We start from the raw sequence: 17617 nt of genomic DNA on the forward strand, positions 1-17617 counted from the left end.
GAAATGGTGTGGTAAAGTTTTTCGGTCAGAATTCCGAAAAGCTCCTGCAGGAGAAGGTACGAGTAAACAGTCGCAAGCAGTCGAAAGCACTGCAAGCAGGACATAATTCACAAGCAGTGAAGGCAGTGAAAGCAGTAGTTGCCTAAGCAAAAGCAGTTCACAAATAGCGTGTGTGCCATCTCAAGCAGTGCGCAAAAAGGCTCCGTGGAACTGCTTGCTTTTGCTTGTTTCGCAATTTCATTTCAGTTTTCGTCTTTCCGTGTCCTTTCCGTTTGTTAATTATCTGTATTACAATATCTCTGCTATTTCATTTCATTAGTTTTAAATGTTTCTCCGTATTGTAGCCTAACTTTCGCTCTCAAAGCAGCGAAACAGATCTGTTATACTAGTATAAGTAGATAGTATAGTAGCTATTATTGTTAAGCAGAATGTTTGCTATAAAAACATGAAAATTTGCCGCTAGAGGGCTGATTTATACCAGTTTGCAGGCCACCCTTGTAATGTCCATAAATTTTATACCATTTTCAGGCTCACTCCCACCCCCAAGGTCATGCGCTGTTCAGCTGCTGTTCCGTTTCTAGCACACCTGTATGAATTTGGCTCTCTCGCTGGCTGCTCTCCTCTGTTCGAGGGGCCTGCGCACACGGCGGAGAGGAGCTCGCTCTGCTGCCAGGACTAGGACAACGCAGCAGCAGCAACAGCAGCAACAGCAGCAGCAGCGATGTCTGCAGAGGCAGCAACAGCTTTGTCCGTTTGCCTCGACGACAAGAGAAGCAGCAGCAGGAGGAGGGGGAGGAGGAGCAGAAACAAAGGGCCCACCCACCCCCACCCCCATTCGGAGCGCCTGTCGTACATCCTGTCCTGTGGCAGGCCCGGCACCTGCTGCATTCCCGAACAAAGGCCATTTATTTAGAATGCCAAGCGCAAAACGGAAGCGCCAAGAAAACAGACTACAACACGATGCGGGGGTGAATTGTTTGCTGGACTGCTGGGTTGCTGGGCTGCTGCGCTGCTGGGTTGCTTGGTTCCTGGGTTCCTGGTTGCCACAACAACTGACATGAGCCACAACAAGAGGAAACACTTGCTGGAAAATTCACATTCACAACATTTCACCAGCAAACCCCAGTCCGATAGGCAAATAATTTAAGATCCAACTCCAAAATGCAATTGAAATACCTGCGAACGTTGCTGGAGGGTCAGGTAAGGCGCGTTTATGGGAAAAACTAAATATATCCCTACACTTTTTGTCTTCTTGTCCCATAGGAGCAAATCCAACGCATTGCGGGCCTGGCCTGGTCGCCCAACCAGCAGAAGCTGGCCATAGCCACCGCCGATCGACACATCCTGCTGTACGACGATGCCGGCGAGCGACGCGACAAGTTCAGCACAAAGCCCGCCAACTCGGCAAATGGCAAGAACTCCTATGTGATCCGGGGCCTGGCCTTCAGTCCCGACTCCACCCGCCTGGCCGTGGCACAGAGCGACTGCATCGTCTACGTGTACAAGCTGGGAGAGTCCTGGAACGACAAGAAGGTCATCTGCAATAAGTTCCCGCAGGCCAGTGCCGTCACGGCTCTCATTTGGCTCTCCTCTGGCGCCATCATAGCAGGTAATCCTCATCCCCCTTGCATTCGATCTGTATGGAACCCATCTTCAATCAAGTACATATCTATCGCACGACAAGGCCTCGAAGATGGAAAGATTCGTGCCCTGCACAGTAAGAGCAACAAATCGCAGAGTCTGTACGGTGGCGACAGCATCTGCATCTCGCTGGCGGCCAACACCAAGGGCAGCGGCTTCCTAAGCGGCCACAACGATGGCACCATCATCCGCTACTTTCTGACGGACGACGCCAACGAGCCCCTGGGAAGAGTGGTCCAGCATCCGGTGCCGCCGTTCGCTCTGGCCTGGCCCCAGGGCGGCTTCTGTGTCGGTGGCTGCGATCAGCGGATTGTCTTCTACGACCCGATGGTAAGAGATTCAAGAGTCATCTGTACATTCCCTCAATATGATACCTACCTTTACCTATGTGCTCCACTTTCAGGGTCGCCAGCTACGAACATTCGACTATTCCCGAACCGAGGGAGAACGCGAGTTCACGGTGGCCGCCTGCAGCCCCAACGGGCAGGCGGTGGCCTTCGGCAGCTACGATCGCATACGCATCTACGCCTGGAGTCCACGCCAGGGAGCCTGGAGCGAGAGTGCCAGCAAGGAGGTGTCCTGCCTGTACACGCTGAGCGCCCTGCTGTGGCGTCGGGACGGTGCCCGTCTCGCTCTCGGCTCCGTCAGCGGAGCTGTCCTGCTGTTCGAGTCCGTGCTGAGGCGCACCATCTGGCAGGACAAGTTCGAGCTGATCTTTGTGGCGCCCAGCCAGCTGCTGGTGCGATCGCTGGCCGAGCCCACGCAGCAGCTGACCATCGAGTCGCAGCTGGGCCTGGAGATCGACGATGTGCGGATCATGGGCAAGGACAACTACCTGGTGGCCCGCACCGAGGAGTCCCTGATCCTCTGCGACCTGACGCGCAACCTGGCCAGCGAAGTGCCCTGGACAGCCTCCGGCCACCACGAGCGCTTCTACTTCGAGAACCCCAATGTCTGTCTCGTGTTCAATGTGGGGGAACTGAGTCTCGTGGAGTACGGCGACAACTGCATCCTGGGCTCCGTGCGCACGGAGTTCGTCAATCCGCACGTGATCTCCGTGCGCCTCAACGAGCGCGGCAATGCCCGGGAGAACAAGAAGCTGGCCTTCCTCCTGGACGCGAAGACCATTTGCGTGGTGGACCTGGAGAGTCGCCTCACCAGCGGCCAGATCAACCACGAGACCAAAATCGATTGGCTGGAGCTCAGCGAGACGGCCCACAAGCTTCTGTTCCGCGACAAGAAACTGCGTCTCGTGCTGGTGGACAACTACACGGGCAAGAAGCAGACCCTCCTCAGCAACATCTCCTTTGTCCAGTGGGTCCCCCAGAGCGACGTGGTGGTGGCCCAGAGCCACACCAATCTGGCCATTTGGTACAACATCGATCTGCCGGAGCACGTGACCATGCAGACCATCCGCGGCGAGGCCATCGAAGTGGTGCGCGAGAATGTGAGTATCCCCCTAATTAATCCCCCTAATCCTGTCCCCACTTTCTAATGCATCCGCAACTTGTGTATCCTATGTCTCCGCCCAAAGGGTCGCACCGTGGTGCGCTCCCAGGATGGCCCCAGCGAGCACAGCTACCAGCTGGACGAGGGACTCGTGGAGTTCGGCACCGCCGTCAACGACAGCGACTTTGGACGAGCCGTTCACTTTCTGGAGTCTCTTGGGGACAAGCCGGCGGCCAAGGCCATGTGGCACAACCTGGCGATAATCTCCCTGGAAGACGGCAATCTGCGAGTGGCCCAGCGCTGCTATGCCGCTCTGGGAAACGTGTCCAAGGCATTCTACCTAGCCGAGATGATCCAGGAGGCGGACGCGTTCGAGCTGGCCACCGATTCACCGGGAATCCTCTGTCCCGAGGTGCGGGCCAAGCTGGCTCTCTTGGCATCCGATCTGCGCACCGCAGAGCGCATATATCTCGAACAGGGCGACATCGAGGCGGCCCTGAGGATGTACCAGCAGCTTCGGATGTGGGACGAGGCTGTGGCCCTGGCCGAGAGGCGGGGATATGCGCGATTGGCGGAGCTGAAGCAGCAGCACATGGACTTTCTGCTGAGCAGCGAGCAGCCGGAGAAGGCCGGCCAAGTGCTCGAGGAACAGGGTGAACTGCAGCAGGCCATGGGGCTGTTCCTGAAGGCGAATAAGCCGGCCAGAGCTGCTCGACTGGCGCTGAAGACGCCGCAGCTGCTGCAGGACGAGCATCTGATGCTGCAGGTGACCGAGGGTCTGGTGCACTGCGAGCTCTACGAGCTGGCGGGCGACATTGCCCATCGCCTGTCCCGGCCAGAGGCTGCTTTGGCTCTCTACCGGAAGGGAGGTGCGTATGCCAGGGCCCTGGAGCTCGCGCGCGTCGTGGAGCCGCAGGAGGTGACGGCCCTGGAGGAGGAGTGGGGCGACTGGCTGGTGGGTCGCAAGCAGCTGGACGCCTCGATCAACCACTATATCGAGGCGGGCGCCACGCAGAAGGCCCTGGAGGCGGCGGTGGGCGCCAAGCAATGGCGGAAGGCTGTGCAGATAGCCAAGGTCCTGGACGAGCCAGAGCTCATACAGCGCTATGCCCTGGATCTGTCGAAGCACCTGGCCTTTGCCGGGGACTTGGACGGAGCCGAGGACATGCTGGTGAGAGCCAACCTCCACAAGGATGCCATCGAGCTGCTGAACCGCCACGGGAAGTGGGAGCGGGCGTACGTGATCGGGGAGAAGTACCTGAAGCCGGAGCATCTGCGCGAGCTGTTCGTCCAGATGGCAGGCACCCTGGAGGAGCAGGGCAAATACCGGGATTCGGAGAAGGTTCTGATCGCCGTCAATGAGCCCGACCTGGCCATAGCCATGTACAAGCGTCGGGAGCTGTACGACTCGATGATCCGGCTGGTCGAACGCTACCACAAGGATCTGCTGGACAGCACCCACCTGCATCTGGCGCGGCAGCTGGAGTCGCGCGGCAAACTGAAGAACGCCGAGGTGCACTTCATCGCCTCGGGGGACTGGAAGTCGGCCGTGCACATGTACTGCTCCTCGGGCAGGTGGGAGGACGGCTACCGCGTGGCCAAGCAGAAGGGGACGGACGGGGCCAGCCAGCAGGTGGCCTACATGTGGGCCAAGTCCATGCCCCTGGAGAGCGCCGTGCGACTGCTGAGCAAACTGGGACTGCTGGACACCGCCGTGGGATTCGCCTGCGACTCGGGCCAGTTCGAGTTCGCCATGGAGCTGTGCCGCTTTGCGGGCAAGCCCACGGACGAGGTGCACCTGAAGATCGCCATGTCCCTCGAGGATGAGGGCAAGTTCGAGGAGGCCGAAGTGGAGTTCCTCAAGGCCCACAAGCCCAAGGAGGCGATCCTCATGTATCAGCACGCCGGCGACTGGCGGGCCGCGCTCAACGTGGCCGAACAGCATCTGCCGGATGTCGTGGGCGAGGTGCTCATCGGCCAGGCGGCGGCCGCTCTGGAGACCCGCAACTACAAGGAGTACGAGGCTCTGTTGCTGCGCGCCCAGCGGCCGGATCTCATCGTAGAGCACTACAAGCAGGAGTCCTTGTACGATGATGCCCTGCGGATAGCCGAGGAGCATTATCCCTCGGCCCTCAATGACTTGAGGCGTCTGCAGGCGCAGCTGCAAAGAGGACTGGCCCAGACGGGGGAGGAATCCGTCACCGACTCCCGTGCCTATCTGCAGCGAGCGGCGGAGTTCGCGAAGCGGGAACAGTTCCGCAAGGCCGCCGAGTGCCTAATGCAGATAGATGCCTCCAATGCCGAGGATGCGGCCACCCTGGAGAGGGCCCTCCTGCGTGCCGCCGAGATCTGCAACCAGTTTCTGGAGGGACAGGACGCCCAGGAGCTGGCTACGGCCTTGGGGCCACGGCTGCTGGCCATCAAGCAGATTGGCCCTGCAGCACAGCTCTATCTGGCCGCGGACATGCCCAAGCAGGCGGTGGATGTCTTTATCAAGACGGAGCAGTGGAGCAAGGCCCGGCGGCTGGCCAAAGAAATCGATGCGGATCTCCAGCTGCTCGCCTACGTGGAGCAGCAGCAGAAGTCGTGCCTCAAGCACGAGGGGAATGTCGAGCAGCTGGCGGACATTGACATCATCTCGGCGCTGGATCTCCTGGCGGAGCAGGGCCAGTGGCAGCGATGCCTGGAGAAGGCCAAGCAGCTGAATCCCTCGGTGCTGCAGAAGTACGTGGCCGTGTACGCGGCCCAGCTCATCCGCGAGGGCAACTGTAGCAACGCCCTAGGTCTGTATCTGAGCTATGGGGCGCCTCCCATCGAGGCGCACTTCAACATCTACACGCGGATCGCCCTCGACTGTCTGGCCCTGAGGGAGGAGCAGTCCGAGGGCGGTTCGCTGTGGCGCCAGTTGCGAGACTTTCTCCAGCGCCTGCTGCAATCGCTGAGGGCCTCTCAGGAGCAGGCCCAGACCCAGTTTACGGCCGGCATTGAGCAGTTTCTCCTGATTGCACACTACTATGCCACCAGAGCAGCCTGCAAGGAGGTGCAGGCGCTCCAACCAGTGGCCCTGCGGCTCTCCTTGGCACTGCTGCGGCACACGGATATCCTGCCGGTGGATAAGGGCTTCTACGAAGCGGGCATGGATCTGCGGCAGGCTGGACGAGAGGCGGAGGCTTTCGTCATGCTCAACCACTATCTGGACGTGTGCGAGGCCATCGAGGAGGGCTCTGGCAACTTGGTGGATCACTCCGATTTGGCCAGCACCGATTTCCCCAGCTCCGTGCCCCTGCCCGAGGACATTCACCTGAAGAACGAGCCCAGCCTCCATGAGGAGGTGCGCGAATGGGTCCTGGCCGTCAGCATGGACCAGCAGGTGGATCAGCAGCTGCCCACAGATGATCGTGGCCTGTACGAGTCCAGCCTGGGCCCGAACGATTTGCCCTGCCTGCTGAGTGGATTCCCGGTGCGTGGCCGTCAGCCTGTGACCTTTCAGTCGTCGAGCAACCAGGTGAATCGCGACGTCTGGAGCAAGTTCTCGGTGGCCGTGAAGATGTCCCCGGGCAGTGGCATAGCCGACATCATTGGCTTCACCGAAAAGTGGCAGGGGGCCGCCAACTACGTAATGCACTAATGCACGCACTGCAAAGACTGGTGGGAGTGTCGGTAAGTTGCTCGTAATTAAATTCTGTATTCAACCGTCAATATAATATGCGGACTATAATAATCTGGGCAATAATCTTGGGGGCGTGCTGGAGTGCGATTCGGTCCGGGGACAGCTACGACGATTATATGCAAGTATATGAAGCTTTGTATGTGTCTGTGTGTGTGTGTGTTTGTGTGTGTGTGTATGTGTATGTGTGTGTGTATGTGTTTGTGTGTACGTGTACAATTTAAGGTTTCTTTAAGTAGTTGCTGGTTAAGTGACTCGGACTCTACGGCACTCGGATCGATCTATCATCGTCATTCGATCAATGCAGGGCATTGAAGAGATCGCCTGCGGAGGGCAGTGGTGCCAGTCCGCCCGTGACATCTGGCAGCTGCGTCAGATCCGGCAAATTTGAGAGGTGATCGTGTATCTCCTTCTGCAGGCCCAACATCTTGGCCAGCTTCTTCTTGTGTTCCTGCAAATAGAGACACAGAGCATTAGGCGACGATGCTTGATATTTTTTGCTTGCAAACTGCACAAATCTGCACCGATAGGTGATGTGATTTAATTGGAATTTTGTTTAATTCAAAGCAAAAGATATATAATTTGTACAGAATCGAAACGATAGCCCAAAAGAGGCCTCGAGCATGCTGGCAGGATAGTTAGGAGGTAATGCGGGGTGTGAGAAATATGAGTGGCTCACATGATCTTATTCGCTAAATCAGGAAGAGGTCGAACTTAAATTTGTTAACATATTCTAGGCGTTTCTCTGCTGTAAGCACCACTCATATTGCCACTGAGTTCCACCCTTTTATATATTGATTGATTGGGGAAACGTACATCGAGTCGTGTCTCGGCCTGGGCCAGCAGCTCCTTCTGTTCGGCCTGAAAGTCGCGCAGCATCGCGGCCAATTTGGTGCGCTCCTCCATCTCGGCTGCCAGCCGGGAATTGTACTCGTTGAGCAAATCGACGGCCTCATTGACCTACAAATAAAAAGACACGTTTAGGTTTCCTGCGAGTACTCGCATTTTGTATTCCAAGAGACGCACTTGAGTGGCCAAGGCCTTCGCCTTGTCCTTATCCTCCAGCTTGCTGATGCAACTGATCTCCGATATCTCCTGCGGAAGCTTCGCAATGCGTTCCCTGACCTCGGCATCACTGGAGGCCGAGTTCTCTATGCTCGTGAGAGCCTTGATCAGCTCCTCCGGCTCGGGCGGCTCACCCAGTGGTAGGTAGGGAGGAGTGTGCCCGTTTTCCGGCTCTACAGCCGGTTCTTCTGCTGGGGCTGGAGCACTGCTGCTCTGGTGATGGTGTCGCGGTTTTTTCGACTTCGAATGGCGCTCCTCATGCTTGCGCTTCTCCCTCCGCTCTGACTTCTCTGACCTGCTGCCGCTGCCGCCGCCGCCGCCGGCGTTGCTGCTGTGATCTTTATCTCGCTCCCCGGCTTCGGCGTCGTGCGATTTGCTGCCATTTTTGCTGCTTCCAGACTCCCTGTGCAGGCGGGCACGATACTCGTTTATTGCCTTGGCATCGTAGACGCCGCGCTCCAGCCAAATGTTGAGGATGCGTCCCAGACTGCCCAGGAGCTTGTCGGAGCTGCACTTCTCTCCGATGTGGGCAAACACCTTTCCCAAGACATTGCTGTACTCCCTGCCGTACTCGGGCCCCTTCTTCTTGCTGTTCTGGATGACATCGTTGGCCAGGTACATGAAGGTCAGCTTCTTCGGTTCCGGCACTGGAATGGTGCAAGAATGATATAAGAAGGTTCTGCATGTGAGGGAGTGGGGTTCTACCCACCACTCTCCAGCTCCCGCTGCCAGGTCTTCACTATAGTTGCACTATGCTTGCGGTGGTGAATCAGCCACAAGGACAGGGTCTGGATGCTGAAACAGAAGAGGGTATCAGAATTTGCTATACACATTTGTTGCGGTGATTTTTTTCAATATTGCACCTCTGCTGGCTGCTGTTGAGCTCCGCCAATTTCTTGATCAGCGCGGTCTCTGTAAAGGCCGACATTGCAGCTGCAACTTCCGCCCAATCTGCAAACTCTTAAATATCTATAAAAGGGATTATTCTATATGGGAAGCGAAAAACACGCACGAAAACACACGACGCACGGGAAAAAACAAAAATAATTCTCACAAAATTGACATTCTAGCAATCGACTTATCGATAAAATATACGGTCTGACCCTCAGAAATATACCGAAATATACCCTCTGATTTTCAAAAATATACCGTAAATATACCGCTGAAAAAAAAACGAACTTAGCCGGCCTCTATTTGAACGGGGAAACAACTGAAGTTAAACCGCGCAAAATAATACTATTTGTAAGATCTTCTTGTAGATCAATCTTATCCTTCCACCTAATCTGCGCCAAAATTCTTCAAGATGCATAATTTTCGTGGAGCGTATTTAAATACCCGCTGGTCGACAATGGGCTAATCGTTCGCTGTCCATATTCGCTCGATTCTGATATTCGGTTTGATATTACTAGCTAGCTAGGACCCTCAGCCTAACCACATCATTTCATCCGATTGTCGAATCGATTTTCTACAAGATTGGCTATTTTTAAAGACTCCTTTTTATTATATTGTTAGTTAAATAAGGTTTAAATGAAAGAGGGAAAACCCAAAATGTCCTTGTTTTTACATTGTACATTTACACTTACACGGTAACTACACATTTACTACTTATCAACCATGCATTTATGGAGAATAGACATTTGTATACTCTATTTCCTTAAATTAATGCTAAAACTCTGTTCTATTATTCAGCTGCTTTGAACAACGTCTTTTTCTCAGATTGACATGTTTTTAACTATTCATGCATTTAATTCGATTACTGTATATATGTATATCTCGAACCCGATACATATTTTCGGTATCTGCAAGAATACCGCAAACCTCAACATTTCGTGGAGACTTGCAATTTAGGGACTATTTTTACATATGTACACCTACCAAAAATGTACAATAAATTCATGAAATCGGTCGTTAGAGCCTGGATGACAAACATATTTAATTTCATTTAAACAATTTCTTTGAGCAGGGAATCGCTTTTGATTGCCAAAAATAATTTTTTGAGAAGCTGAGTCAAATTCAATATTCCAAGATTTTACCCCACCCATGCTCTCTGCGATGATGGCCAGCGCGTGCTTATTACGCGCAGAAGTTCAATGGTAAACTAGCTCTTTGCTTTTTCTGATCTAATTTAAGAATAACGGACCAATTTCAATATCAGATATATTAGCAAAACAAGTTTTGAACAAAATTACCGATGAAAAAAGGAGCACGTTTCTGGCACAGGGTTGTATTTGCTCATACTTGCGTTGGCGCGCTTCAATTGCGCGCGCAGTTCAAATTGAAATGTATACTGATTGGTTTTACCTGCGGTACCTGCATTGCAGTCAAAGTGGCAGGCCATTATAGCTTGTTTATCTGACGTAAAGTCAACGCTTATCTGCTTAATTTAATAGGTGAATGTATGGATGGATGCATCATCCATCACAGCCCATCAATCAACAACCCAAAAACTTTTCACACTGATAAGCCAGTGGCTCTCTTTACTCTTCACTCAGCACTTAGCACTCAACCATCGACAGGTGTGTGCTCGGGCGGGGTGTGCAGCTCACTTGGTCGCAGCAGTTCAGGCGGATTGGTCGTGCGGTTCTTATAAGGAGAATACGGGTACGGGTAACGCGTACTAGTACATATCACCCGTAGCGTAGCCACTGGCGTAAGCCTCAACGAGCAGCAATCGACCGCTTATCAGCCCTTGCCAAAGAGTAATTTGTGATACCTGTCCGCCTTGTGTATTGGCTTGTTTAGAGCGCAACGCGCTTAAGTGGTGTTAATTTTTCAGTAATTATTATCGTATTTATTGCCGAACGAAAGTGAAGTGCGATCGAACCCTCCGCTGCCTCCGCTTCCTCCGCCCCCACCGCTCCGTCCAGTGCCGTGTGTCCGTCCGTGCGAAAGGCAATAAATGAATTACAGAGCCATAAAGTTGTCTGATCAGCGTGGTCGGGTTGCGGTCGTCTCGGCCAACTGCAGCTGATAATGGACATGGGAAGTCTACGTGTGTGTGCATGCGTGTGTGTGTATGTGTGCCTGCGAGTGTGATTTACAAATCATTAGCACACAATCAACAACACATTAGACAAATTGCTAAATTAGCTGCTGTTTTTGCATCAGACAAAAAAAAGGCAACAAAACTTTGTTTTATTCGGGAGGGAGACCCAAATCCCGTGGTGAGACTCAGATAGGGGGAAAGAGAGCAAGAGCAACAGCAACAGCAACAGCAAGCGAGCGAGAGAGGTGGTACGGTACGGTACTCGTAATTTTAGCTACTCTACTCTCTCACCCGCAGACCCCAGATAAGTCCCCAGCCATTGAGTGATTCAATTGTTATTGGGGCGGCTTTGTTGTTATTGCTTTTCTGTACCTCTGGCGGATGGTTTTCAGTGGTTTGATCTGATAATACCCATAGATCCGACTGGAATCTGATTAAGGATTGTGGATTGTGGATAGCTGCCGGGGATAGACGAAAATGCTCAGCCCCTGACGACTACGAATGCAATCATGAATTCCTACTTTGATTCGGCCATCGAATACAATCGAACGAACACCATTAACCTGGCGCACTCCAACGATCAATCGCAGAGCTTCTCCAATGAAAAGAACTGGGAATGGTCGTATCTGGTGGTAAGGCAATTGCTCAATCACCATAATTCCTGCCCTATAATCTATACATATTCATACAACCTTTTCTTCTTCCTTCTCTTTTCAGCGCAAATGCCGCAACCTGGAGCTGGAGGAGTCGTACGACCTGTACATGCGTCGCCTGCGGGTGGGCTACCTCTCGCTGTTCATCTTCATCCAGCTGCAGGTCACCATCACGCACACCCTGCTGCTGCTGACGACGCCGGACATAACCTTCGTGTACGTGGATATGGCCGCCTACATAGCTTCCGGCGTGGTCATCTGGCTAATCCTCTCGGTTAACTTCCGCAGCGAGCTGGTCAGCAAGCACGGCTGGGTGGTGTACGTCTCCTCCTGGCTGGCCGTTTGCGTGATGGTGCTGATGGACATCGGCCTGAATGTGTACCATGCTACCAGCCACAACTTCATCCTGAATCCCATCTACGACGCCTACACCCTGTACGCCATCTACATGTTCATGCCGGTGCCGTATCTGCTGCAGCCGTTCGTGCTCGGATCCGCCGTCACCCTGTGCTACATCATCAACTACATATTCGTGATCACCTCCAAGGAGGACAACCAGATGCATAGCATTCTCAACGAAGCCATTTACCTGAGTTGCGTCAACCTGCTGGGCATCTTCTTCCGCCTCATGCGGGACATCGCGTTGCGCACCACATTCCTCGACCGGCGGCAGTACGTGGAGGAGAATCTCCTCTTGCGCTACGCTCGCGACCAAGAACGGAGCCTACTGCTCAGCATCCTGCCTAACCAGATCGCCGATCGTCTGCAGGAGGATGTCAAGAACCGCATCGAACGCTCCAAGCAGCAGCACCAGCAGCGATCTCACGTAGATACGCAGCGGACTACTGACAGTCAGAACCTCAAGCGATGGCGACAGCCGGATCACGGGTCAGTCAACGCCTTCCTTTCCTCGTTCTCATATTCTTCTACTCGTATGATCCTCTCCACAGAACCCTCTTCATTGAACCCCATGAAGACGTCACTGTTCTGTATGCGGATGTGGTCAACTACACCCACCTGACCACCACTCTGGATGTGAAGAAGCTGGTGGAGGCGCTGCACGACCTCTTCGTGCGCTTCGACATTGCCAGCGAGGAGTACAATGTGCTGAGGATCAAGTTCCTGGGGGACTGCTACTACTGCGTGGCAGGGCTGGTCAGTCCCAATGCGGATCATGCCAAGTGCTGTGTGGACCTGGGCCTGCGCATGATCAAGGATATACGCGACGTCAGGTTCGTCTAGCCCTGCACTGTTTTCTCGCAATGATTTGCTACAGCTTCTCCTCTATTTCCAGAGAGAAGCGGCACCTCAACATCGACATGCGCATCGGCGTGCACTCTGGCGACGTGCTGTCGGGGGTGATTGGAGCCGCAAAATGGCAGTTCGACATTTGGTCCAAGGACGTGGACATTGCCAACAGATTGGAGGCTACTGGGGCCACGGGTCGCGTGCATGTCAGTCAGAAGACGCTGTCTCTGCTGGACGGCGAGTATTTCTTCGAGGACGGAACGGAGAAGGCTCGCGAGGATCCCGTGCTGCAGAAGCATGGCATTCGCTCCTTCCTGATCAAGTCACTGCGCGTGAGTACGAGCACATCCCCCCAAGGGCGAGTTTAGGGTTTTGGGGGCACTGCGATACCACACGCACACTTACATCGAATCGAAAGTTGTAGGCCCCCATGCACGATCCGAGACGCGTGCAGCGCGAGCGCCAGGCCAAGAAGCTGAGCGAGGCCAACAAGTCGAACTTCATGCACAACTCCACCCTGCACCAGTACAACCAGGTGCGCAACCAGGCCAAGCTGGAGATGTGTCGCGAGCTGGACAAGATGCCCATCGGTCGGATAAAGTATACTCTAACCCTCACTCCAGCACACCAGCTTGCCCCTCATCCAGTGTCATTGTTCTCTCGTCTAGGCTCACCAAAGTGTTTCGGCGCAGCACTCGTCTCACCCAGGACGAGATTGAGGAGGAGACCTTCCGCCGCAACATCAGCTCGTTCTGTCTGTTCTTTCGCACCCGCAATTGGGAGATGCAGTACATGCGGGAGCCGGATGTGATGCTCAAGTACAGCATTGCTCTCGCCTGGGTGATTTACATGGGACTCCTGACCATCCAACTGTTGAGCAAGGAGTGAGCCATACTCTTATATAATCTTCGCAGTATTCCCAGTGTAATCAATAGTCCTATTTCAGTGCGAGATACCATTACTGGTACATCGATGGCACTACCATTATCCTGCTCACCATGCTGCTGATCGTCTCCTGGTACAAGAAGCTCTGGATAATGTACATGTCCGACGCAGAGGTGTCCGTCCCCACGAGTCGCCTCAGTGGCTGCCTCTTCAACATGTCGGATGTGATGCAGCGCAACTTATTCCTCCGCATCCTTATCTACTTCCTCATCATTTTATCCTACTGCGCTGTGGCCACCATGCAAGTGCTGGGCTGCAGCAAAGACGAGGACTACGAGGATAGCGATCCCACCGTAGAAGATCGGCTTTTCTGCTTTCATCCCTGGGTGAGTCATGAGCCATTCGCTCAGGAACTCTTTTGTCAAATTGTTGTCCCTTTTTGTCCCAGATCCTCACCAACTGCATGACACTGGTTATTGGCATGTCCTTTCTGTTCACACGGATTCCATTCATCATCAAGGTCTGCCTCTCCACCATCATTACGATAGTTTATGCAGCGCTGGTGATATTTGAGTTCAACCACATCTACGCGAACAGCCCGTCCACCAATGTCAACTTCAACGCCAAGTACTCGCACATTCTGCTAATGATCATCACGCTGGGCATCTTCCACTTGATGGAGCGACAAACGGAGTTCATAGCGAAGGTGGACTACAAGTGAGTTTGAGGATGGCTAAGTTTCTTCTCAGTACTTTGACCTACCAACAACAATTCTTCCTGTGCCCTTCAGCTGGAAGCGACAGCTGATGAAGAAGCAGGAGGATGCCCTGATCACCAACGACACCATCAAAGTGCTGCTAACCAACATATTGCCGTCGCACGTGGGTGAGTCCTTTACGGAGAAGTAAACCTTAGAAACTTGCACTGATCTTTAGGGCTTCCATTCCAGCTGACTTCTATTTGTCGACGCAGCTGCAGAACCAGCTCTACTACGAGGAGTACGATAACGTGGCCGTGATGTTTGCCTCCATCAAGAACTTTGACACGGACAAGATAGGACTACGGGTACTGAACGAGATCATCTGCGACTTTGATGATGTGGTAAGTACCTCGCCCATGCCACGGGGATTCATTATTCGTTTTTAACTAGCTCCCCGGTTCTTCCATTAGCTAAACAAATATGCGCAGTGCCTGCGCGTGGAGAAGATCAAGGTGGCCAACTGGACATACATGGCTGCCTGTGGCTTGGACGTGTCCCGCTCCGAACAGGTTAACGCCCCGCAGATGAAGTTCCGCAACGCCTCGCTGATGCCCAATGGTCGTCGCAGTCGCTACGACGGGGGGCGCACCTCCGACTCCGACGGAATCCACCGCGTCCCCTACGGCAATGGCAGCAATATTGCCCTGGACTTGGACCTGGAACGGGGGCAGTACGAGGGCAATGTGATAACTAGTGCCCCGCGCACTAGCAACGTTGGACAGCAAGTCGGCAACAGTAGCAATGAGGTGGTCCTGGTAATGGCACGGTTTGCCCTGGATCTGATGCGGGCCATGCGCCGCTTCAATGCCGAAAACATGCAGACAGAGTACGAGGGCAGCACCGACTACGGCATGCTGAGGATCGGCATCTCACACGGCCGGGCTATGGCCGGGGTGGTGGGAATATCGAAACCACACTACGACATATGGGGCGACCCGGTCAACATGGCCTCGCGCATGGACTCCACGGGGGTGCCTGGCCAGATCCAGGTCACCGAGAACACGGCCATCAAGCTGCGGGAGTTCAACATACAGTGCAACTATCGGGGCATGACTTTCGTCAAGGGGCGTGGCAACATTCCCACCTACATAATAGGCACCGACAGCGAATACGAGTTCCTGCCCCATCGTCCATCGAGCCCCAACACAAAGAAGACTAGCTGAATTTAATAGATATTCGATTTTAAGCTTCCATGTATATAAATACTTACATTATAATACCCAAAATAAACTAAATAAATTTGACAAGGACTCCATTAAAATCAAGGACTTTTTCTGATCATAGGAACCCATAACGGGCCCATAATCGGTCCTTAAATAGCGCACAAACATTCTTGATCCTTGATAAGGACTCCAAAACAAACAGGCTTTTGCGGTCACATGAAGCCATCATTGAATTTGTCAAAAAATGATGATCCCACGATCCTGGGAGAGTAGGTCCTTCGCCGATCTGGCCCTATTTGCCTGAGATATAGCCTCCCGAAAATGTTAATTTAGACATCATGAAAATACTGGTTTTTTCTGCACGCTATATCTCGACTATTGATGGGCTGATCTGGGCGCGGCATGTCTTTTCGTGATCGGGAGAGTCCTGCCAACCGATTGGCATCAGAAAAAAGGACATCGAGCTCATCGCGATTTTCGCAAAATATCATGATGGTTACATCATTGAATTTGTCAAAAATCGGCCTCATTTTCGTGGTCGAGATTTTGATGCCATTCGACAGGCTGGATCCCTAGGATCCTGGGAGAGTAGGTCCTTCGCCGATCTGGCCCTATTTGCCTGAGATATAACCCTCCGAAGAAGTGGATTTGCATTTCACGCAAATACTGGTTTGTTCTGCAGGCTATATCTCGGCTACACAGCGGCCGATCTGGGCATGGCATGTCTTTTCGTGATCGGGAGAGTCCTGCCAACCGATTGGCATCAGAAAAAAGGACATCGAGCTCATCGCGATTTTCGCAAAATATCATGATGGTTACATCATTGAATTTGTCAAAAATCGGCCTCATTTTCGTGGTCGAGATTTTGATGCCATTCGACAGGCTGGATCCCCACGATCCTGGGAGAGTAGGTCCTTCGCCGATCTGGCCCTATTTGCCTGAGATATAACCCTCCGAAGAAGTGGATTTGCATTTCACGCAAATACTGGTTTGTTCTGCAGGCTATATCTCGGCTACACAGTGGCCGATCTGGGCGTGGCATGTCTCTTCGTGATCGGGAGAGTCCTGCCAACCGATTGGCATCAGAAAAAAGGACATCGAGCTCATCGCGATTTTCGCAAAATATCATGATGGTTACATCATTGAATTTGTCAAAAATCGGCCTCATTTTCGTGGTCGAGATTTTGATGCCATTCGACAGGCTGGATCCCTAGGATCCTGGGAGAGTAGGTCCTTCGCCGATCTGGCCCTATTTGCCTGAGATATAGCCCTCCGAAGAAGTGGATTTGCATTTCACGCAAATACTGGTTTGTTCTGCAGGCTATATCTCGACTATTGATGGGCCGATCTGGGCGCGGCATGTCTTTTCGTGATCGGGAGAGTCCCGCTAACCGATTGGCATCAGAAAAAAGGACATCGAGCTCATCGCGATTTTCGCAAAATATCATGATGGTTACATCATTGAATTTGTCAAAAATCGGCCTCATTTTCGTGGTCGAGATTTTGATGCCATTCGACAGGCTGGATCCCCACGATCCTGGGAGAGTAGGTCCTTCGCCGATCTGGCCCTATTTGCCTGAGATATAGCCTTCCGAATATTTTGATTTGCATTTCATGCAAATACTGGTTTATTCTGCAGGCTATATCTCGACTATTGATGGGCCGATCTGGGCGCGGCATGCCTTTTCGTGATCGGGAGAGTCCTGCCAACCGATTGGCATCAGAAAAAAGGACATCGAGCTCATCGCGATTTTCGCAAAATATCATGATGGTTACATCATTGAATTTGTAAAAAATCGGCCTCATTTTCGTGGTCTTGATTTTGATGCCATTCGACAGGCTGGATCCCCACGATCCTGGGAGAGTAGGTCCTTCGCCGATCTGGCCCTATTTGCCTGAGATATAGCCTCCCGAAAATGTTAATTTAGACATCATGAAAATACTGGTTTTTTCTGCACGCTATATCTCGACTATTGATGGGCTGATCTGGGCGCGGCATGTCTTTTCGTGATCGGGAGAGTCCTGCCAACCGATTGGCATCAGAAAAAAGGACATCGAGCTCATCGCGATTTTCGCAAAATATCATGATGGTTACATCAT

At 52.9% G+C, this 17617-nt stretch overlaps 3 protein-coding genes across 10 annotated transcripts; 2 read left to right on the top strand and 1 right to left on the bottom strand.

Moving 5' to 3' along the window:
- Nucleotides 1–1025: 1025 nt before the first annotated feature.
- Nucleotides 1026–6718, top strand: LOC6601248 (intraflagellar transport protein 172 homolog). 2 transcript variants are annotated; one of them, XM_026994168.1, is made up of 5 exons: nt 1026–1200; nt 1264–1609; nt 1685–1971; nt 2045–3088; nt 3176–6718. In XM_026994168.1, the coding sequence occupies exons 1-5, from the start codon at nt 1162–1164 to the stop codon at nt 6716–6718; spliced, it is 5259 nt and encodes a 1752-aa protein (XP_026849969.1). In that variant the 5' UTR covers nt 1026–1161. The 2 variants fall into 2 exon arrangements, with proteins under 2 accessions (XP_026849969.1, XP_026849968.1); XM_026994167.1 differs by having other exon boundaries at nt 1264–1971.
- Nucleotides 6719–6751: 33 nt separating this feature from the next.
- Nucleotides 6752–8821, bottom strand: LOC6601249 (regulation of nuclear pre-mRNA domain-containing protein 1B). Its single transcript, XM_002026175.2, has 5 exons — nt 8686–8821; nt 8532–8617; nt 7784–8469; nt 7574–7717; nt 6752–7208 (listed from the first exon to the last, which is right to left on the bottom strand). The coding sequence occupies exons 1-5, from the start codon at nt 8748–8750 to the stop codon at nt 7056–7058; spliced, it is 1134 nt and encodes a 377-aa protein (XP_002026211.1). The 5' UTR covers nt 8751–8821; the 3' UTR covers nt 6752–7055.
- A 1551-nt stretch (nt 8822–10372) lies between these two features.
- LOC6601250 (adenylyl cyclase X E) lies at nt 10373–15615 on the top strand. Of its 7 annotated transcripts, XM_026994154.1 has the most exons (13): nt 10373–10423; nt 11226–11440; nt 11526–11677; nt 11750–12349; nt 12412–12693; nt 12756–13041; nt 13134–13309; nt 13378–13593; nt 13656–13980; nt 14043–14311; nt 14385–14479; nt 14544–14695; nt 14765–15615. In XM_026994154.1, exons 2-13 carry the CDS (start codon nt 11318–11320, stop codon nt 15515–15517), a joined length of 3429 nt encoding a protein of 1142 aa, XP_026849955.1. In that variant the 5' UTR covers nt 10373–10423; nt 11226–11317; the 3' UTR covers nt 15518–15615. The 7 variants fall into 7 exon arrangements, with proteins under 7 accessions (XP_026849955.1, XP_026849953.1, XP_026849958.1 ...); XM_026994152.1 differs by having other exon boundaries at nt 11526–12349; XM_026994153.1 differs by lacking the exon at nt 10373–10423 and adding an exon at nt 10857–10986 and having other exon boundaries at nt 11526–12349.
- Nucleotides 15616–17617: the final 2002 nt, after the last annotated feature.

This window comes from Drosophila persimilis, unplaced genomic scaffold (assembly GCF_003286085.1).
Source record: "Drosophila persimilis strain 14011-0111.01,24,50 unplaced genomic scaffold, DperRS2 tig00001296-arrow-arrow-pilon, whole genome shotgun sequence".
Lineage (NCBI taxonomy): Eukaryota > Metazoa > Arthropoda > Insecta > Diptera > Drosophilidae > Drosophila > Drosophila persimilis.

Excerpts from the sequence above, each read along its gene's own strand:
- LOC6601248 (XM_026994167.1), top strand. The coding sequence starts at position 1,162 with ATGCAATTGAAATACCTGCGAACGTTGCTGGAGGGTCAG. Across the intron at positions 1,201-1,263 it reads GAACGTTGCTGGAGGGTCAG|GAGCAAATCCAACGCATTGC; the intron begins GTAAGGCGCGTT and ends CTTGTCCCATAG. Across the intron at positions 1,972-2,044 it reads TTGTCTTCTACGACCCGATG|GGTCGCCAGCTACGAACATT; the intron begins GTAAGAGATTCA and ends CTCCACTTTCAG.
- LOC6601249 (XM_002026175.2), bottom strand. The coding sequence starts at position 8,750 with ATGTCGGCCTTTACAGAGACCGCGCTGATCAAGAAATTGGCGGAGCTC. Across the intron at positions 8,470-8,531 it reads GCAGCGGGAGCTGGAGAGTG|TGCCGGAACCGAAGAAGCTG; the intron begins GTGGGTAGAACC and ends GCACCATTCCAG. Across the intron at positions 7,718-7,783 it reads CGAAGGCCTTGGCCACTCAA|GTCAATGAGGCCGTCGATTT; the intron begins GTGCGTCTCTTG and ends TTTTATTTGTAG.
- LOC6601250 (XM_026994152.1), top strand. The coding sequence starts at position 11,318 with ATGAATTCCTACTTTGATTCGGCCATCGAATACAATCGAACGAACACC. Across the intron at positions 12,350-12,411 it reads TGGCGACAGCCGGATCACGG|AACCCTCTTCATTGAACCCC; the intron begins GTCAGTCAACGC and ends TCCTCTCCACAG. Across the intron at positions 13,594-13,655 it reads ATCCAACTGTTGAGCAAGGA|TGCGAGATACCATTACTGGT; the intron begins GTGAGCCATACT and ends GTCCTATTTCAG.